Source organism: Phyllostomus hastatus, unplaced genomic scaffold, assembly GCF_019186645.2.
Source record: "Phyllostomus hastatus isolate PE091 unplaced genomic scaffold, TTU_PhHast_1.1 phas_scaffold_555, whole genome shotgun sequence".
Lineage (NCBI taxonomy): Eukaryota > Metazoa > Chordata > Mammalia > Chiroptera > Phyllostomidae > Phyllostomus > Phyllostomus hastatus.
Window position 1 is genome coordinate 190,110 of NW_025334036.1, and position 22,813 is coordinate 212,922.

General features: G+C 43.4%; 1 protein-coding gene across 2 annotated transcripts; it reads right to left on the reverse strand.

Moving 5' to 3' along the window:
- Positions 1-1,727: 1,727 nt before the first annotated feature.
- Positions 1,728-22,209, reverse strand: MORF4L1 (mortality factor 4 like 1). Of its 2 annotated transcripts, XM_045825049.1 has the most exons (13): positions 22,045-22,209; positions 18,193-18,239; positions 16,520-16,587; positions 13,809-13,925; positions 12,475-12,561; positions 11,429-11,509; positions 8,894-8,919; positions 8,333-8,421; positions 7,014-7,115; positions 5,565-5,653; positions 4,686-4,858; positions 4,086-4,170; positions 1,728-2,470 (listed from the first exon to the last, which is right to left on the reverse strand). In XM_045825049.1, the coding sequence occupies exons 1-13, from the start codon at positions 22,082-22,084 to the stop codon at positions 2,386-2,388; spliced, it is 1,089 nt and encodes a 362-aa protein (XP_045681005.1). In that variant the 5' UTR covers positions 22,085-22,209; the 3' UTR covers positions 1,728-2,385. The 2 variants fall into 2 exon arrangements, with proteins under 2 accessions (XP_045681005.1, XP_045681007.1); XM_045825051.1 differs by lacking the exon at positions 13,809-13,925 and having other exon boundaries at positions 22,045-22,201.
- Between the last annotated feature and the right edge of the window lie 604 nt (positions 22,210-22,813).

Sequence of the window (22,813 nt, forward strand, 5' to 3'; positions counted from 1 at the left end):
CCCCAAGACAGAGCTGAAGCATCAGAGCGCGCCATTCCACCAATGACTGGACAAGTCAACTTTAGGAAAACAGCATTATGAACATAAACGTCGAATCACTGCACTGTACACCTGAAACTGTCAACTACACCAGGTGGGACAAACGCAGGCTTACAGAGGTCAGCACGTGGAACAGTTTGTTTCTGCGTTGTTATTAACTACTGTGTAATTTTCCCTACGAACACCTGTAAACCTACCTTGGCCGACCCTGCATGTCCATGCACCAACAAGGCAGCGCCCCACCGGGAGCAGCCCTGACCCTTCCGACGACGCACGGCAGGAGCGACACGGAGAGCAAACTGCACACAGCCTCCCCATCAGCAAGGCCCCTCCCCGTCCTTCCAGTCCACGCCCGTGACCTGGATGGGTCACCAGGGCAAGGAATGAAACCAGACTACACTTCTAGACCACAGGTGGCAAACACAAGGCCTGCGGACTGGATCCGGCCCAGCTCCTTGTTTCTACCTGGCGGCAGTGCCGCGCTCTCAACTGTTAAGGAGCAGCTACATTTTGTGATGTAATTTTGTATTCTTACACAGTCCTGAAATTACACCCAGCCCGTGGAAGGCGACCGCGAGGCTGATGTGGCCCCCAGGGAAGATGAGTTTGACACCCCTGGTTGAGGTCACAGCACGTGAGGTAGCTGAAGCAGAAAGTCTCAAACACGGCTGTGATTCCAACTGCACCGGCTGGTTTCATACATACTGGAAGTGCACGTATTCAGAAATAAAGACCTATGTTTTTAAAAAGTATTAGCACCAAGTGGTTCAAAAACTTTTAATAATTGATTAAAAATGAATGTATAGTAATGGATATTAGACTTTTTGATCATTTCACAAGCTGTGAATATCAAATCACACTGTACACCTGAAACTAAACTGTGAACACCCAAATAAAAAATGGTCTTAACATTAATCAGTTTCAGTTTCTGGTAAGCAACATCAGCTCGGAACCACCTTGACCTACATTTAACTCCACCTATTGTTGCTGCACATGTTATTTGGGAGCAACATTTAAAATTAGTAGGAAATAAAATAATACTGCCCTCACTGGTGTGGCTCAGTGGATTGAGCACCAGCCTGCAAACCAAAGGGTCACCAGTTCCATTACATGCCTGGGTTGCAGGCCAGGTCCCAGCGGGTGGTGCTACAGAGGCAATCACCCATTGTAGTTTCTCTCCCTCCTCCCTCCCTTCCCCTCTAAAAATAAATATTTTTAAAAACAAAAACAAAATACTATAAATTACTTTATAAATTTAATGTCCATGGGAGACATTGCCTTTGTTAGTATCAGGGAGCAAACCTACCATTATTCTATTCTTTTGCTATATTTAAATGGGGAGGAGCCTTAATGAATAATTCAAACGCAGAATTTCAGGCATTCTGAATGTCAATAAACACCCTCAGTAAACAATTACTGACAGCAAGCTGTCACACAGGTAAAAATTCCCTTAATTCTCAAAGTTAGCAACAGTTTAGAATAAACAGGTTCAGAGTCAGGCAATCCCGACTTCTTGGCCAGGACGCCAACAGAACTCAAGAGCAAACCGCCCAAGCGACGGTGGGTCAGAGGCAGGTCCTCCACCCAAGCTTCTCGTTCCAGAAAGCAGGACTGAACACCCCCTGAGGGGCCAGACTCACACAGGGAGGGCACACCCCACACAACGCATCCACACAGGCACAGTGTTCTTTGAAATTTAAAGAAAAAATTTATTGAAGATCTGAAAAACAATTCCTAAAAGACTGGCTTTTCCAGAAAACTGTAGCTACACAAGGCATTGCGTCTATCATGTTAAAACGTGCATTAGACACAAATACAAAAACCATGAACAAGCCACCACTCTTCCACAATCTGAGCGAAGATAAGATGCCTAAGGAACAACGTGGGTGACTTGCAAAGGATAAGCTCTTTACTTTAAGCACCAATAAAAAATAAAAAAAGCACAAACGGGTGAGTGTGATCAGTTATATACACTGAATCAAACCTTTGGCACTAGATCAGAGCATCTGTCATACAGCATCAACACGTATTACAAAAGTGCGTAGTGTCAAAGGAAGAGGACCACCAGCATTCAAAGCAGCTTTGTCAACTAGGCAACAGAACACTCTACAGTATATCTCTCCGCTGTCCATCAATACACTGGTAGCAACTTTAAAATGATAAAAAAAAAAAAAAAAAGAAAGAAAAAAGGAGCTATAACCCCTTTTATTTTCTCTGTTTAAGATCAAACAGAAAACAAACATCAAGTCAGTTATACACTAACATTTCGAAGTACAGCTTGTGTACAAGAGGAGGACTAAGAACAGGAACGTGTCACAGAGACCCACGCCAGGCCAAGTGGGCGCCTCACACGGCCTTCCGGTGGTACTCGGGAGGGGCCACTTCGTAATCGCTGGCACTGAACAGAGTCGCAGAGTTCTTCGCCAGGTACCTGAAAATAAAATGTTATCTGTCACAAATGAAAAACAAAGATATATTGATCCAGACCTCTTCTCACTTATTACGTGCACAAGCCACACAAAACACTTCCTGACACACACTGTACTGAAACAATCACATCTCAGGTGGCGGCTCACACACCAGGTCACACGTGTAAGGGGGTCCAGCCCACGACGCCTCTCACTTCACATCAGGAGTGACAGTCGCCTTCAGAACACCAGCCTGAGAGCTTCAACTGTCATCTTTTAGGAAACAGGTGGTATTGGTGTTTCGTTTAGGTCTTTAAAACTCAATTATGTTAAATATATTCAGAAACTATTAAATGTATTCTGAAATTGACAAACTTGAAGAGAACACAAAAACCAAAGCAACAGAAATGTCAAGGAGTAGGGCTGTTTCATGTCATAAAGAAATTGAGGTAAATTTGTCACTGGTAGAGTGAAGAATAAGACCTGTTTAGATTCCCAGGCTCATGCTGCAATTCTGAACTCATTATAAAATATTGTTATTTTTAAAAACCTCAATTACAGAAATCTGTAAAGCAGAAATGGAAAACTCCGCCTTTTCCTCCCAGGACTATGCCAAGAAATGACCCCCGTTAAGTATGAGCCACACTTCTCATCTTTCCCAAACACTGAAAACACTTCTCTGCACACGAGTTTATCCTCACACACTCTCCACCGCAACCTGCCTGGAAATCTCTCTGCATTTCAGCAGGATGAATCTCCAGAAGCCCAACTCTCTAGTGGAAGATTAAGGGCACTTAATCCCCCCCACAAACCACGTGGGAGACGGTAGAGCCCCTCCCTGCTGGCCAGCCGGACACGAGGCACTCTGCCGAGATGCTGACCATTTCTGTGTTTCCACGCCACTGGATCCCCAGTGCCCTACCCGTCACCACTTTGCTCACGCCCTCTACCTGCAAGGCCTCTTCTTTGTGTGTCAAAGGTACCGAGTCCTTTATCGTGCACACACCATCTAACCTCTTCATCTTCATCACATGGGATCTTAAGTATCTGTAGCCAAGCCATAGCCAGGTGGCTCAGTTGGCTGAAGCATTGTCTCATACTCCAAAATGTTGCAGGTTTGATACCCCGCCAGAACACATACAAGACTCAACCAATGAATTTGTGAGGAAGTAGAACAAATCTCTCTCTCCAATATCAATAAATTTATTTTTAATATTTAGTCAAATTTACCAATCATCTCCTGTATTAGTTGAGTCCAATTTTCAAGAAGACCGTTCTCACTACAAAAACCATAATATTTCCCTACATTTCCCTTCATTATTTTAATAGCTTTTAGTTTTAAACTTGATTCCTCTAGAATCTTGGTGCGTGGCACAGTGTGCATCCAGCTTGGTCTCCTTCCAAAGACGAGCCACTGTTCCCACTTCCCAGAACTGCATCGCTCTCCCATCGCTGATAAGCTACCCCAACATGTGTGATGCACTCGCACTTCTTGTTCCATTAACACACCTACTCCTATACCAACACCATGATGGACTTCAGTTTTATATTTTAATGCCTAGTGTCAATCTATCAGAGTAATTTTTAGCATACTGTACTGATTAGTGTTTTTGATTTCAAGCATACCCTCAGACTTACTTTAGGAAATCATGAAGATAATTCAGTAATAAAGCAAGGCTCTTCTCATCCAGAGGTGTGTAGGCCAGCATCGCTCCAATTCGTACTGGGTAGACAAGATAAGGTAGTCCCAAGTCACATCCAAGGCACCGCTAGAGGCATACTTACTTTCATTGTGTGAGCAAATGCCACCATCACCAAGTCCTTCCAACTGCATGACTTTAGAAACTGGACTTTTAGCTCTGGCTGGTGTGGCTCAATGGATTCAGCACCAGCCTGCAAACTGAAATGTTGCTGGTTCGATTCCCAGTTAGGGCACATGCCTGGACTGCAGGCCAGGTCTCCAGCTTGGAGCATGCAAGAGGCAAGCAATCAATGCACCTCTCACACATCCATGTTTCTCTTTCTCCCTCCCTTTCCCTCTCTCTAAAACTAAATAAGGTCTTAAGAAACGAGTTTAAAAAAAAACTTTAATATTTGTCAATTTTAGATTAAAATTCAAATTGGAATCTTTTAGAATGTTATTTTTATGTGACCCCTTGATATCAGTGAGGAAAGATAAAAATATTAAAGGCCCAAAGGAAAAAAGTAAAATTTTGTTTTCTAACTGACATATATTACCAAACAATCTCAGTAGATGTGGCGCTCCATACACCTGGGACATGGGTGCATCAGGGTGGTCCGCGAGGATCTCAGCGTACTGCGGCCTCTCGAATTTGTAGAGCAGCTGAGTGCCCAGCATCACGTTAAAGTACTCCTTTATCCCTGCCACGACTTCATTGACAGCGTACTCCCTAGCAAATGAGCAAAAATAATTTACTTCCAAAACAGGTCACCGAAAAGAATGCAGAGATGGAGATTCATTCAACCAACAGGAGCATAAGGGATTAAGTTCAAGGCTGAACTAATGAGAATAAACCTTTACTGAACAGGTCTTTTTAAAACGGGATTTAACAAGACCCCCAAAAACCAATTTCACAAATAAACCAAAGCTGAAGCAAACAACAGCCCTGGGGCTAAAAGTGCCTTTTACATTTTAAAAGAATTGTTTAAGTGGTTTACATGTACATAAACATAATAGCTTCCATTTTTAGCTACATAATGCACCATCTGTCCCTGTAAGAAAAAGTTTGCCAGCCAAATAAATCTGTATCAAATCAATGAAATTCTATTTTGATAGTGTTTGATGGTATTGTTTTAAAGTAGGTACATGTTTCAATAATTTATTGGAAATAATATTCGAGGGAAAACATCTTTAAATATACTTCAGCCCTGCCTGGTGTGCCTCAGTGGGTTAAGTGCCAGCCTGCAAAATGAAAGGTCAGGAGTTCGATTCCCAGTCAGGGCACATGCCTGGGTTGTGGGCCAGGTAGGTCCCCAGTAGGGGGTGCACAAGAAGCAACCACACATTGATCTTTCTCTCCCTCCCCTCCCTTCTCTCTAAAAATAAAATCTTTACAAACTAAATAAATTATATTCCAAACATGTGTATATGCCTACTTATTATCTGTGTTTCCTCGAGATTTCTTGTAATTTGCATAATCCTCCAGAATGGAATCCACGTTCTTCTTGGCAGGAAGATAAAAGAGCTATGAAAACAGAAATGCACACGAATACTAGTATTCTCTTTTTTAAAGAAAAATTACTCTGGTAAAGTTTTAATACTTTAATGTAACTTTTTCTAAAGCTGTAATGATAAAAGATCACTCATTACTATTACAAAAAGGAAAATGCACTGTTCAGCACTTGAAACATCTAATGTGGCCAAGGAACTGAAATTTTAAGTTTATGTAATTTCAACTAAGCAGCCACAGGTGGCTGGCGACTGCTGTGCTGGACAGCACCGGCGGGACACTGCTGACCTACTGCACACACCCCGCCACCACTGCATGTGGGACACACCCCACACACACGTGCCTCCGTGTTACCAGCCATTCACTGTGTGCACTGCATGCACGACACCCTGTCTGAAGCACTGGCACTTACTTTTCATCCTCATGTCGGCTATGAGGTAGGTGCCATTACACCACCACGTTGTAAACCCCCTCACACTGTAAAACAGCAGAGCCAAGCTCCCAGCCCCCAGCAGGTCAGCCAAACCCGAAATGGGCTCCACACCGAGCCCACGTCTGCACAGGACCGACGTCTCTCAGTCTCACGAACCTCAAGCAGTCCCTGCCCTTCCATGACCCTGCCCGTGCGCTTTCTTGTAAGAAACAGGCTCACCTGTCCTATGAGTGCCTCATTCTGGCGTTTGATGACTGCCCGCATGGTGTTACACATGTACCTCACGATGTCCCCGTGTCCTGTACATCAGTGGGGTGTCCAACCTGCGGTCCTCGGGCCACATGCAGCCCAGGATGGCTATGAATGTGGCCCAACACAAAATTGTAAATTTACTTAAAACATTACAAAATGTTTTTCTGATTACGTGTCGCAATGTATTTAATGTGTGGCCCAAGACAACTCTTCTTCCAATGTGGCCCAGAGATGCCAAAAGGTTGGACACCCCTGGTGAGGCTGAGGAGCTCGAATGGGCTCCGGCTCTGCTGGAGGTTACGAACACCCAGCAGGCGGCACTGGGTGCTTCCTGTCACACTCCACTAGTAGGGACATGTGTGAGGATGTCCCATTTTTTAATAACAGTGAGACAGGAAATACATGCTTGTCTTTACCAATTTTCAGAATAATGATTCCTGTTCTAGCAACCCCCTAATAATGAGTTATTTCCACCTTTTAAAAAAATCATTATAAACTTTCATGCATGTACTTTGTTTTATTCTTCTCCGAGTCGCTCCTTCTGATGACCGAACTGTCTGTCAGTCTCTGCAGTGAAGCACTCATCAGCCACACCTCAGTATTCCAATCTATACGGCTTTCTCCTTTGAAAGTCTTTTCCAAACTAGAAGGAACACACACAGATCATCACCAGCGCCGCTCTCCAGATACCTGTTTCTGCCGGGTAATGAGGTCCCAGTCGTCCACAAGCCACGGTTTCAGTTCCTCAGGGATCTTCACTTTGACTTCAACTCTGTTCATGAATGTTTCCTCCTATGTGGGAAAATAAAAAGTACCTAAAGATGGCTTTTCTTGCTGAACTAGCTACTCTAAAAGACAGGGCTCCTCCCGCCCTTTAGAAGCACTGGGTATTAATTCTCTGAAGTGCACAGACAGGCTGCCATATTATCATCCCACAAGGCAGAAACAAAGACCGTGAAGCCAGCTGCTGGGAAACAGGAATCTTATCAGTGCGATTCACGGCTGTTTCGCGTGAAGGCAAAAACTCCTTAGCAAATCTCATTTTCTTCTGTAAATGAGCACTGTTTTAGTGTTTGTTGTACTTTTAGTGTTTTCGTTTTTACTGTTGATACTCAGTGACCGTCCCAAACACATTAAGTTACATCTTTAATATGCACAGAACTAAATGTACTGACTACTAATGAAATCTTCATTTGCCATTCAAAGGTGCCTAATTTCAGAACACACCACTTTGTAAGTACACCACTGCTTTATAACCCAAGCATCAAAAATGTAAAATGTCAGCTAAAAATTGTAACCGTGCTTTCAGGGTTGTAATTCCTAACTTTGGAAGCTGTAAATATAATAAATTAGAAGACTTTTCATCACACAGTAAGACTTCAACTCAACTCTATTACTAAACCTCCACAGCATCGAATAGGTTTTCACATTATGTTTATGGGCTTAGTGGTCATCCTGGGACACACTAAGCCATTTACTGTGAACTAACACGTCTACAGAGTAAGCCCTCATTCAACATTGTCAGTCAACATATTCTCTGACTTGAAGCAAAACAAAGTACAACACAACCAATGTGACCAAAGACTGACTGGCGTAAGTTCCTCTGACATCTCAGCAACATCCTAACAAAACAACGGTGAAGAAAAAAAGATGGTATTTGAGGCCCTCCTACATGGTTCAATACCAAAAAACCATGTGTTCGTGTACATCTTGTACGCCAGCAGACACTGGACGACCAGCTGGGGTCAGGGGTGTGGGATTGAGCAAGGACACAGCAACAGTTACAAGTCATGTATCTGTGTGTGTACATATAACTTGTATATACATTTATGTACATTTATACACACACGTTTCCTGTATCCAAAAAAGGGGGGGAACACTTCCATTTCAGTAGTTAACCATGTTAGCAAAGCTTTGGAGACTCACAGTTCTGACCATTTCAATGTGCTATATAACGTGAGTAAGACTGAAACTTCTAACACGCTACTCACATGTAAGGAAAAACTCACGTTTTCAACAGTGGGATCTACTCGAGCTCTCTTCTTGCGAGGAGGCTGAGGGGTCTCACTGGTACTGCCGCCATCTCCATTTCCAGGTGCTACAAAAATTTGAGGGTGAGGGAGATTCTTAACTTACTAAAAGAGAAATCCTTAAGAAAAATAATCTCTCATGACACAACCTTCTTTTTGTTTGTCCATGATATAGGTGTTACTGAATCTATGTTACAGAATCATATTCCAACCAAAATTTTATCAGTTTTTATGAACTCTACATAATACTTACTATGAAGCAAAATTTAGTATTGCCATCTTACATTTCTGAAAAAAGTGATCTTTGGGGTTAGTCACTATGAATGAAGAACATTAAAATAAAAAATGCTTCCAAGTTTCTCCATGGTAAAAAAAATACCAGAGTTAGGCTGGTACCACTATGTACTTATAATAATGATGTGATTCATGAAACCATCAATAAACATAGGCTTACTCTAAAAGCTTTATAACTTTTAAATTTTAAGTCAATGCAAAATTCAGCATTATAAAGGTAAAATAATTTTAACAAAAGATGCTTACTTTTCTGTTTGTTCTTTTTTGTTTTCCTGAAAAGGGGAGGAAAAGGAGAAAGATAAATAATTACTGCTGGTAAAATTGCCTCTGTTTCAACTCCCTTCAACTCCCAACTCCCTTTTATCACGGATACGTTCCTAAAGAAATAGGCCTTGAATGATCAAAATTAGGCAATTAATAGTTTCCTGCTCAGACACAAGGTTTTTATTGATAATTATTTAAATTCACACCTCCCTCCACATAATACAAAAATCAACCAAGAATATATCCAGAGACTTCCATCCAAGGTTATACTATGAAGTTGGTAAGGTTACTATAGTAAGTCACACATACAATTCATAAAAATTTATACTAGTTCTACCTAAGATAAAGTTCCAATTAAAATATGTTCCCCAATTACTTTAATACCAGCATAATTTGACTGGATTTCTAGGTTGTAAGACCTAGAATCCAGTCTAGGTCTTATTTGTTCATTACTCAACTCGCACTGATCCAAATTCTGATTCTCTCCTTTTCAACACCAAATACTCGCATCACTCACATGCAGAACAGGGCAGCATCTCCTGCTTGGTTGTCATCTCTCATAGCAACTTATGTCCATTTATATGCTGCCAGCAATGAATTACTAATTTTTATTTTATTCGCATTTATTCCTAGAATTCAGATTTGCAAACCCCATGATGATGAATTACATCTAAGTATTCTTATTTTTCTATAGCTTTAAATAATATGTGTATAAATGTTTTTAACTTATGTCTGATTATACACACAAAAATCTGGCCATCTGCAAGTGCACAGGTTTTCCTTTTCTATGGGGCTAACTTCTGTGACACAGACAGCACTGGTTTCAGAGTAAACCATGGACATTTACTTGTCAACACTGGGAACCAAGGGAAACAAAGAGTATTAACGTGCATTCCTTATCTACTCACCCACAGCACAAAATTAAAGAAACATCGACAGCTGATCCCAACTCTACAGAAGAGACGTGCACGCTCTACTTCGGCGAACCCCAGCAGTAAAGACGCCTGGACATTCGTCCTCCAGCCCTCCTGCTTGTACTCATGAAATCTGCAGGCTAGTGGTTTGCACTGCGCACCAGATTTCATGCAAGCTGCTGGTGTTCTGTTTGTATTTCTGTTTCTAAGCCCTACGACTAGATATTACAGTCAAATTATAAGCTCTGAGAATCAATTTACTCTAAAGGAGAACTGAAGCCCTAAGTCATTCTTAAGAAAAATTGTTTTACTAAATAATTAACAACCAGAAACAGGCGAAATGATAACAAAATTCACATGTATTCATCACTGTTCCTTTAGAAAGAATAAGCATCCAAGCTGAAGGACCTAGAGGTCAACAAAGTAAAGGCAGGCTCGGGATTTCCAAGAACAGCTGACCCTGATCAACAGGAGGGGGCGGGTTGGAGGCACCAACCCCCAAGCACAGCCGAGAGTCCTCAGAGAACTTTTGGCCCCCAGAACTTCACTCCAGTCATCTCTCGGTTTCAGAGGGGGACTGCTTCCAGGCCCCCCCACCAGATACCAAAACTCAGCATGCTCACATCCCTTAACGTCTTTTAGTTTGTCACTTCTGATCCTTTAACAAAGAGCACATGACCAGTAATCATTAATACTACCTGGTCATAAATAAAAATACTCAAATGGTAAGAATTAAAACAATCTTTCAATGCTTTCTTTTTTTCTTCTGTGAGTTACTATTCCTACGCTGGCCTTAAAGCACAGATGCTGTATACGTGCCCCAGTGTGCAAATGCACAGGACTTCCACACCACAGCTTCCCACCCAGGCGACCTGATCTTAAGATGAACAAGAAATGACTTTCCTTTTCTATGGGAGAGGGAGGTAACTGGAAACTTCAACATTGAGTTTCAAGAGATGAATTAAACTAATATAACTTTTTTAGCACTGCTGAAAAAGCAATCTACTCCCTCTAAAACCGCAAAATGTTCTAATAATTCAATCTCGTTTTCAAAAGAAAACATATTACACAAACTTAAAAGGGTTGTGAATATACTTCATGCCACTGAATGGTTCACATAATGAGTAAGTGGTAAGTGTTGACTATTCTACAGCAATTAAAGAGGGGATTAAAAAACCTGCTAAGGAAAATTACAGACTATACATTTTTCAAATATAGTTTAAACAACTTGACATTCAAGAATGGAATTCCCATTAGCATTTTCCAAGCTACAACAACATTCCAGTTTCTGTTTTGTTTTCTTTTTTAAAAGATTTTAGTTATTTGTTTTTAGAGAGAGGACAAGAGAGGGAGAGAAACACTGATGTGTTGTTGCCTCTCACATGCCCCCTACTGGGGACCTGGCCAGCAAGGCTCACATGTGCCCTGACTGGGAATTGAACCAGTGACCTTTCAGTTCACAAGCCAGTGCTCAACCCACTGAGCCACACCAGCTGGGACCCATTTTCCACTTTCAATAAATCCTAATACAAGGTAACAGGTATCGAGTTTGAATCTCACTTATAAAACAGTACACAAAATTAAAACAAAGACAGTTTCTTACACTTCAACGTTTTTCTGTTGCAGACCCGCTGTCTTCTTTCCTGGGGCAGCCCCTCTCATCTTCCCCTCTGCATACTGCTCCCTTCAAAAATAATTTCAATTAGGTCATCACAAAGTAAGTACTTACATAGAAAAATAAATTCTGACAACTTGATTCCATTTTGAAATTTATATTCAAATTGAGGTCCCAAGCCTATACATATTCTTTTTCTTCTCAGATGTATTATTTCAATCCCCTCCCACGGCCCTGCGCTTCTTGAGAGTGTAGGAGAGAGAAACACTGATCAGTCCCCGGCACACATGCCCGGAACAGGGATGGAGCCTGCTACCTAGGCAAGTGTCCCAACTGGGAGTCAAACCCTCAACCTCTTGCTTTACAGGATGATGCTCCAACCAAATGAGCCACACCGGTCAGGGAGCAAGTCTATACATACTCTGATACAAACTTTTTAACAACTTAAGAAGAGTAACGTCCATGATTTTGCTCTATCTACCAAAATTACAATAAATGTAGTAAAAGTAACTACAACGACTGTTTCTCACATAATTGAAAATTCCATTTGTTTTGGAATTCAATAACCCCAATGTTTTCTCTTATTTAGTCTCTTTTATCATTTCAATGTTGACACACATTTCAGCTTTGAAATCCAAAAAGGAAACCATCCCCCTACAGACCACCTTTTCCTCCTCCTCTCCACGTGCTTCCGAAGATGAAGAACAGTGGGGATGCCCTTCTCCTTGTTCCCCCCACCACTGCAACTTTCAGAGCCCGAAGGAGGAGATCACAGTGCGTTTGCCAGCTACAGATGTTTCCAACAGCATCCTGCTCTTTCCTGCCCACCTCTAAGGACAGACTCTAGAAAAAGCACGGGCACTCCCTATTCTCCTGGGAAAGCATCTCTGAGACAAAGCCATAGCACAGTGGATCCCAAGTACCAAGAACCATTTTACAGCCAGGCAGCCCACATGATTTCTACTGTTCATTCCATTCCCCAAAATTAATTTGCAGGCATTTCTTCTTACAGTCTTGTTGCAAAACAAACTTACTGATTGGCTTTTTGAAGTTCTCGCTGTTTCTGCAGATTGGTATCCACGTATTTGAGTACTCTGCTTTCTGGGACCCATTCATCCCAACTGGAAAAGAAAAGTTAAAATGTCACTCAAAAATATTTTCATTTTTATTCAAATTCTGTTCCCCCATTATTTTTTAGAGATCCATGAGGCAAGACTTTGGATTTTTCTTAAATAATCCAATGAATGGGGACTACAAATCCATTATCAACTGAAGTGAAAAATCTCTGTTCTGTACAGGATGTCAACTTCATATTCCCAAAAGCAGCATTCCAACTCTGAACTGTCAGGGTCCAAAAGCAAATCATTCCAATCATTTTTCAAAAGAGCAGGAGAGCCCAGGCTGGTGTGGCTCAGTTGGCTGGAGCGCCACCCTGCAAAATGAAAGGTCACTGGTTCGAATCCCAATCAGAGCACACGCCTGGGTTGCTGCTGGTTCAGTTTCTGGTCAGGACAAAGTACCAAAGGCAACTGATAGATGTTTCTCTCTCACATTGATGTTTCTCTCCCTCTCCCCCTCTCGAAATAAAGTTTGAAAAAACAGCAAAAGAGTCCCTCAACAATTATCCTTACAGAATAAAATCACCTTAACAATTTTTAATTTCAAAAAAAAAAAAAGCAGCACTGGAGACCATAATAAGCTGACTTTTGAGTAACTAGAACTAACTGGTTACTCAGCTACGTATAGTAACAAAGTCGCAGAGCTCTCTGTGCCTTCGTTTTATCACCTGTGAAATGGGGAACAGTACCGATGCCATAGGACTGTTACGAGAACTATGTAATCCACATAAAACACTTGAGAATGTAACACAAAAAAACACACACTCGAGGCATGTCAGAAACATGAGGCGGTCCACACTGCTCACGTCCCATCTAGACAGACTCAGCTGTGACTGCAGATCGAAGCCTTACAGCGGCTGATCAGACTACACCATCCGTAACCGTCACCAACTCACAAATGAGTACATCAACTTCCACGCAAAACAAGATGGCTTCTGAACATCCAAAGCACCCACTCTCTTAAAATATGTAACTGCTAAGGCATTGTGGCACTTAGAAACAGCGCCCTGAAAACACGGTTTCTGATGTTTTCCAGGGGGGGAAACAAAACAAGGCACTTCTCAGGGAACGCTCCACTTCCCGTGCCAGGGCCCCTTTCCTCCTGCTGACGGAGCTCCTCTAGTGACACAACGAGGTATGTCCTGAATTTCCCACCTTCGACCTCGTACATATGATAGCCGAGAGGTGAATCAAATAAAAAGAAATCCTCACAATGATTTCCTAGAGAAAACTTTAAAACATGCATTTACCTAGAGGTCAGGAGGGGGTGGTGTACTGAGGGAGCTCCTTCAGGAACAGGAAAAAGGGCTACAATATCCTCACGTGTCTTCAAAGCTTTTTCAGAGCGCCTGGGCCTCACAGCACTTCTGATACAGACAGCACAGCACAAAGTGATCTCAGTAACCAGGTGCAGAATTTAGCTCAAGTGTTAAGATTTATTCACAAATGAATTATTTAAATGTCTGTGTCAACAAATTCCAGTAAGGCTGTAGAAAATTTAGAAACATCTTACCTATCGTGCTTTTAAAAAACTGTAATATTTACTGAAGTTTAAGAAAAATTTCAATTTTCAGATTGGACTTTTGTTGTGTATTTCCTAAAAGTTAGGAAATTATTGTCAAACCTTCAAACCATTGTCAAAACAAGGATTTTATTTTTATTTATATATCTACTTACATCTAGTTCAATTCTCTCTCAATTCAAGGGAGCTGGTCAATTTTTACTTATCACAAAGTTCTATTTTAGAGCCTCGCAAATCCCTCCCCTCAATATAAAAGGTATCTAAACCGGTACTTTGAGCTAAAACCCAAACCCATTCTAGAGTTTCTTCATATGCCAGGAGCTGAAAGCCCTTGCTGTACCACAGGGACATGGAATGACATCTTTTACTCTGAGGAACATCACTTCTAGGGTAGTAACTACAGGCCAGACATGCAGAAATGTTTACATGGAGATTAACCATAAAGGAACTGCACGACTTTCTAAAGGTGACGAACTCCCAAGCCCACAGATCCACAGCACTTCTTATACAGCACTAAATGAAAACACAACACACACACTGGTTATTTTTTTAGTAACTCCTCCCCCTTTCAAAATGGGTTTATTTAGTTTCTTAAATACTAAAGATGAATTATTTTCAAAATTACATGCATTTATCTACATACCAAATCAGTAAATCATACATCTTGATATATTAGTATTTCTCAGTATAGCTACAAAGATATTAATAAAGCTCTCTAATATTTAATGCCATTTTTTTCTAAGAACCAAATGAATATTTGGTTCTTAAATTAGCTGAAACAAAACAAAATCTATGTTGCCTACCATTTATCTATCTTACTGGACTATAATATAACAAAAGGAAAATTATTAATTTATTTTGAAGCAGTGAAATGAGAAACTAAGAAGAATGTGGTTTTTCACAATTTCTTTTAAACTACAATGCCACTTAAAACCCAGTCTTTAAGCTATACACATCACCATGTAATTTTATGTAAAATATCTATTACACACCAAAGAGTTAAGCTCAAAACCTACATTCGCAGCTAGTAGTACGGTCACTAGCATTACCTACCTATCATATTAGAAATATTTCGACTATCACTAACTGGGGGGAAAATTCCTAGATTGTCAGAACACACTTTTTACACATTTAGACTTCTATCTTTGTACAACTATACTAATGAAAGAAATGTTAAGGGTCTGGTATTTCTTTTCAGCTGAAAGCATTAGTTTGTGAAAACTTTTTTCTCAGACTGGATGAACTGTGTGAAGCAAGCCCAGGCAGTGGTCGCCCCAAAAAGAACCCATTCCGGAGCAAGCAGCACGCCACAATGCAGCCGGCCTCAGGCTCGGCTCCAGGTACACGGAGCAGCAGAAACAACTCCTGAGGAACTACACTCTTTCTGGCAGCACAATCTTCGAAAAATAAAACACCACTACTAAAAGTAATTTTTAAAAAACCTCTCATGGTAAAAACCACAGGCTGTTCAGTTACAAGCCTGGACAAATGAGTAAATCATCACACGTGGTGTTTGTGGCCAGATGCTGTCAGACCTGTCCCCGAAAACAGAGCCCCACTGGCCGGACTTGCTAGAAAGTGTCCAGTCTGTGCCTTGTCCACATCCGGCGCAGGTCAGTGCACCACCGCTTCAGAAACGGTCTAACTCTTCAGAGTGGAAAACTAAGTTTTGTAATTAAATTCCCGTTATCTGTATTAAACCGTACAGTAAAAACTGAATCACATGAAACCACTTTGTCAACATTCAATTATTTTCCCAAAGTTCAGAACATAAGCTGGTCATTACTTCCAAATCAGACAACCTTTACCTTTTTCTCTCCTCTATGTAAAAAATTCAACTAATGCCCTGGCCAGTGGTCTCAGTTGGTTGGAGTGTCATCCCGTAAACCAAAAGGTCTCGGGTTCAATTCCCTATCAGAGCACATGCCCACATGGTGAGTTCAGTCCCCGGTCAGGGTGTGCAAGAGGGGCAACCAAAGCAGTCAACGTCTCTCTCCCTCTCTCACCCTCCCTTCCCCGCTCTCTGAAGTCAGTGGGCATGTCCTCAGGTAAGGATTGCAAAAATAAATTTAAAAAAAGAAAGAAAAATACAACTAGCTTTGAGTATAACTGCATGGAATAATGTACATAGTTAATGAGTTTGTGCTAAGGCAAAAAAAAAAAAAAAAAAAGAGGAAGAAGAAAAGAGAAGAAATAGGAGCTGGCTGGCTGATGGTTACCAGGCACTACGCTGGGGCACAGAAACACTGGGCAGACATCCAGGGGGAGAGGCTGCACACCCTGAGGCCTGTCGCAGCCCCACCGCACTCAGAAGGCCCACCCGTGCTGCAAATGCTCAACATTACAGCTACACAAGAAACAGGAGGCACTTTTGTGCCTGTCTATGACACAACTTACTTTGTCAGTTATAAAAGATTTCTTTTAAGATTGAATACTCACTTTTTATTCCAGCCACTGTAATGTATAAAGTATTTCACTTGTTTGTCCTTTATGGCCACCTTTACACACTGAAATAAAAAATAGAGATTTTCACTTAGAAATATTAAAGAAGACAGAAGAGAGACTACCTGAATGATTTTGAACTATCCAATCTTTCAACGACACTCTCTACACTTAAACTCTTTGGTAGCCAAAATGATCCTCCAAAAAAGCGATTCTCCACAAGAACGTTATTTAAACTTTTGTAAGTACTATGAGTTGTAAAACTGAATTGTCACAATTTGTTGGAGTCGGTCCAACAAGTCAGAGAACTTACCTGAAAAGGTAAGCATGATGGGGCACCATCCACCTGAAAGCAACAGGCTGGACAGGCCCTCCAAGCAGAGCAAGTGCATGCTGCTTCATGCTTTCTCAAGGTCTAACTAGTCAGAAGCTATAATTTCAGAAACAAATTCGACCAAAGAAAAATATTTACAACATATCTGAAAGTTTTATTAGCTATGAAAGGCAATAAACTGTTTTGCTGCAGAGTGCCAGCAACTAGCAAAGACACAAATTAAAAACGTTTTCTGTTCTTAACAGCAGCCAAACAAATCAGTATGAGCAGCGGAGGTCGTAAGCTATGATAAGTGATAATTATCGTTTTACATTCTGAAGTCTTTACCAAGAGAACCACAAAAATTTAAGCTATTCCAACAGCCATTTAAATTTGCTCACTGGAGTGTTTCTGCTGCCAGGAGAAAAGAAAAACCTGCCAGTTTAGTAGTCTGCTGGGAGCAGACACCACAGAAAAAGGATCTGGGGACACAAATGACCAGCAGGGTTCACAACGTACTTCTGAGCCGTGCTAGCACGGCAGCGCTGAGATGTGTGCACACACAGAAAGTTCCTGGCCATCTCCACAAATCCAAAGTCAGTCATTTTAGGGCTTTAAAAACATCCATCCATGTTTACAAAACAGGTAAAAAGTCGTGAAAATGGTTATTATGTACTCATACACTATGACACTTTCACAGACACAAACTATTCACCAAGAATGTATGTAGAAATTGTTTATAAGAAAATTAGTTTTGTATAAATTCGTTTTGTTAAAAAACTGTAACTGTTAAAAACAGTCACACCCTAGTATTTGTCCTAAAAAAGTCAACAGAAAGAAAATACTACAAACAATTCTGAGTTTGGAATGTATTATCCCATTCATCTTTGGCTAAATATAAAACCTGTTTTCTTTATGACCTGAGCACACACTCAGAGAGGAAAGGGAGCCTCCAGTATCCAAACTCTGCCAAATAAACCAACAAATAAAAGTTATGTATACTCATTTTTAATAGTAACCTGTATCTGTAACATAATCAGCTTGGCATTTACTCGGCATACTGCAATTGCACTTTGTAAAATTGACCTTGGTAGTGTTTTCTCACAAGTCATTCATTACACAGTGCGATTGTTCCCATCAATAATCAATCTTTTTCCCCTCACATGCTCCTTCCAAGTAATGGATGAAAGGGGCCAAATGAACACCAAGTCAAGAACGCTATATTCGATCGACTACGCAAGCGTAAAACTCCCAGTGAGAGATGGTGAGGAACCCCACAAACCCATGAAAAGGTAACTTACAAAGTCAGATCTAACCAGCAGTTTCAGGTAACTTCCCAAAGAAAACGGTTTCATACCTTTGCTTCATAAAGAAGAGGCCCATGGAAGCACAGCACTCGCTCTCCTGCAAAAGTGACAAAGGTATGGGTTAGCTGCAAAGTTTCTTCCCACAGAAGACTCACACCTGAGAGCCGTCACATGTGTCCAGTGGCACTCCTCAGTCAGGAAGGTGGGGAAGGCCACGTGTGGATGGACGCTTCAGATCAGACTTCAACAGGGCCCTACAGTGAAACCCCTCAGTGTCTCAAGTAAACAACAGAAACGATCCATTATCATGTCAAACCACTTAGATCATCAAACCGGCTACTACCTGCTAAGCAAGTACAATGCACTGTCTACCTACTGGCAGGGTTGATGTTTTTCAGTGCACATCTGCAAAAACTGTGTTAAAGTTACATCCCAAGTTTAGAAGCATATGCTCTATCTATAGCTCTGCTTCCAACTCTTACTCAGTAAACTAAGTAACATAACGTATACATTAAAATTTCAATGTGCATCAGAAATGGCTGAACTTTTTTTTAATTACTGCTGCTTTGAAAACATAGTTTTCAAAACTGACAACTTATAAACCTTCAACGTGAAATACTGCTATCACACAGCAAGTCTGTATATTCACTTTCGACATATTTACCCAGTGTCTTTCATGTGCCTGCCTGTGCTGAGCACTGTGAACTTAATGGAGGGCATTGATATGTAAGCAAACAGTTTTGTACAATCCCCTGGATTTCACATTTTAAAAGTGACAGATGAGCTGCTGTGCAGGTCACGGGGCAGGAACGACTGAGGGGAAAGAACTGGTACAAAAGCAGAAACACATGCTAGGGTAACATTCCTGTTTAAATATAAACAGTGCTCAACCCCTGGAGCAGCACAGGGGAAACATATAAAGGTAGAAGTGCAAATCACACAGATCACGGAATGCTTTACATGTCATGTTATGAAATCTGGACTTTATTCTGTACATAAAGATTCCAAAAGGTGACCAAGAATATCTAGGAGCAGTTTTTAACACCACAGATTTCAAGCCTCGCCAGGGAACTGCATTAGAATCACTTCAAGTAGACCCAGGAACTTGATCCTCCAATCAGAGTCCTTCCCCCAAGGAACCGCTCGCTGCCTGAGGGTGTGGGGCCTAAGCGGAGCCTGGAGACTGAAACTAGGGAGACTGGTCAAAGACTTCTATCAACAACCAGGAGTGAGCTAACAAGGCCCAAACCAAATTTAAGTAAAAGACAGCTAAGCAAAAGTACAAAGTGTTCAGACTGGCTTCTGGGAGCATTGAACAGAACAGGAAAAGGAGGGGGGGCTCAGATCCATCTTGGAACATGTTGGTGATTACAGCACATAAAACGGAGCCATCCCGGAAGCAGCTGAGTACCCATCTGGAGGCAAGAGAGACCTGGGCGAGAGCCAGAGCTGAATGCTGTGGGCAGAGAAACCCTGGGGACAGACTCGGAGCAGAGCTGATCAACAGCAGCACCAAAGGTCAGACCCACATCTCTTATTTCTCTCCAGGTAAACTTTAAAGGCACCCTGAAATGGCCTTACTCCCCCTCCTTTTGGCTGCTGCGGCTGCAGACTACTGCAAGGAGGCGAAGGGGCCCTCCCTTCTAGCTGCATGGCCCTAACCTGTTGTTGGGAAAAGGTAAGCCAGGGTAACAGATGCCTAATTTCCATGGCAGGGGAAAGACTGGCGATCGGGGACAGAGCAAACCACTGTTTAGATGTTTTCTTAAAAGCTTTCTCCACTCTTAGTTCTCATGAAACTACAAAGGTAATTCCACCCAATGCTCTCAAATCCTCCCTTACTTGGAATATCACTCAAATGCCAGCATCGGCCAGGCTCCCCATCCCCAGCAAGGCAAAGGGCCCTCCCTCTGACAATGGAGTGCAGGCCCAAGTTTTCTCTGTACTAGGTTTTAACAGAATGTCAGGTAGAAGGCCAAGTGCAGTGTGGAATAGTCACTGTGATTCAAACTGCTTATATATAGCATATGATGTACCAATGCCAAATGATAAAAACTTTCAAGTTTAAAAAATTATGAAAAAATACTTCTGAGCATTCATATCTCCACCACTACACAAGCTCAATTCTTCTGCAGTGTTTTATTACAATTCTGTTAAAATACTCCTCTTTCCTTACAAGGTACTCCCTAAACACGTCATGTAAATAACTCTCATTTGTTAATGATTCTACTCTTGTTCGGCTTTGCCACAAGAGCAGAAAGCACATTTGGAGAGTGCCCTCATCGTGGCTCTAAGGAAGGGCACCTGGCTCCCAGTCTCCGCTAGTTCACCACGACACCCCACGAGGCTCCACCCACCACCTTCCCGTTTGGGATTAAAGCGCTGTCCCCAGAAAGCTGTCCCAAACCTGTGACTTTCCTCCGCTGACGACCTGCAGGAGGGATTAACTTTTCCAGTCACCCTGACAGTCTCCGGAAGCCTACAGGCCTTTTCCTAGAATGCTTTCATAAATGGTAAAACAATGGAAACCAACTGTCTTCAAATACTTAGGGAAGCATTTTAAATACCATGTTTTATGACATAACGTGAGTTCAACTGACTCACACATTTAGCTGCTGACCCAGTAGCTACCACAATTATGGAGTAATGAGGAGCACGTTCCCTCCACGACTGTAATGCTGGAAGATGAAAACATACTGCTAATATCACTGGGGTTTTTCTTCCCGGTGGGCAGGTGCTACATAAAAAATTTTCCACAAGTTCATGAATCTTGTGACTCTAGTTGAAGAATCCCTGCTCGAAAATGCCTAGTAAAAAAAAAAAAAATGAATCCACAGTAAGTAGTCACTGCTTCTCGAGATGGAAGAAAGCTATTAAGGGTCACTGATCATCAAAAATACCCTTTAAAACAAAATCTACAATGCACTTGGGTTTCAGAGGTATGTCTCTCCAAGGAATTCTAAAGCACAAAATGCGAAAATCCCTACCACAAAAATTTCCTGCAGCCGTCTGGACATCTACAGTTAAGTAGCACGTAAACTCCCAGCAACGAAGGAATTTTAAAGCGTTGGTTCCAGGGTTCTGCGTCCATTTTAGCCGACGACTGGACCTCCCCTTTAATACCCGGTGACGGATGCGTTCATTGTGACATTAAAGAACTGTCTCCCACTGGGGGTCAGGCTCTACCGTCGGCCAAAAGCCTTGTCCGCCAAAACCACAAATTAACAGAAGCTTGCTGAGCTTCCAAACCTCTGTTAACAAAACGTTACCGCAATGAGTCCATCAACGGCGGCATTTAAAGGATGGCGTTGGAAGCCACGAGACTTGTAAACCGAGGGCTTATAACACTGCATTCATGCGGCTTTATTCGTCTTTTTACGAGCGGCCGCAGCGCGAGCGCGCGCTCGGCGTCTGGAGCGCAGAGCGGTGCCCGCAGGCAGCACAAAGCCGGCGCCGCCGCCCGCGAGGCTGAGATGGGCGCGGGGAGCCGCCGGCGGCCATCTTGCGGCGGCCATTTCACGCCGCCGCTCGCCCGCCCGGGCCCCGCGCCCGTCCCGCCGCCCCCACCCCTTACCGCCGCCCCAGGCTCGCGGCAGCCTCGAGCGCTAGCTGTTGTCCACCCACTGCAGGCCCGCGCCGCTCCCCGCCGCCCCAGCGCCGCCATGGCGCCCGGCCCTCCCACCACCGCTCCCTCGCCCGCGCCGCCGCCTCAGAACAACAAACGCTGAGGGAGGCTCGCCGCGCCCTCGCCGCTTGGCCCCCGCCGCCGCCCAGCGCCCTCGCCGCACAAAGCGGTCTCCCGGGCCGCGCCCAGACCTGAGCCGCAATGCGCTTCTACACAAAGCGCCGCCCGCCCGTCCGCCTCCCCGCCGTTAGCTGCCTCGCCCAAAGCCCAGACTCACCCTCCTGGAATTTAGGTTTCGGGTCCTGCTTCGGCGCCATTTATAGGGATTCGCCGCCGCCTCCTCCTTCTCCCACCACCCCGACTACCGCCCCCCACTCGCCACCCCACCCAGCTCCGCGTCAGACGCCGTGGGCAGCACTAGCTCTACATCCCCGGCGCGATTTGCCGGCGTCCAAACAACTCACGGCACCGCGACTGCGCAACCGCAACGGCCAACCGTCCCCCACGCCGCGCACGCGCCCTGCGCCACGCCTCCCAGGGCACACCGGGAGCGGTAGTTCCAAACCGCTCCGGGGAGGAGACCCGCGCCACTCTCTCCTCCCCGCTCATCCCTTCCCATCCCCCATCTCTTGGGGTCGGTGAAGCCCGGATTGATCCTAGGAGGCTTAGGGGCGCGGGAGGGAGGCGGTAAAAAAACGAGAAAGGCCCAGTGGACACCACAGGCCACCATGGTGTGGCGAGAGGCGTCCTGCAAGGACGGGTCCGCGTGGGGCAGGGTTAGGCCCCGCGGCCTGGCTACACATCTGCGCGCGCCCTGCGAGGCCACGTGGCCCGCCAACCCCCAGGGGTGAGAGCGGACCCTCGGGATGCAGGAGCGAGCTGGGCCTTGGAGCTCAGGGAGCGCTCGACCAGCCGCTGAAGGAGGTTTAGGAGAACCCCGCCACGTAACACCCAGGCCGGGGCCCCACCACCTTGCGCTTGCATGCAGCCTTTGTCACCCGTCTCCACAAGCTGTTACCTAATGTACACCCAGCGTGAATGTCCTC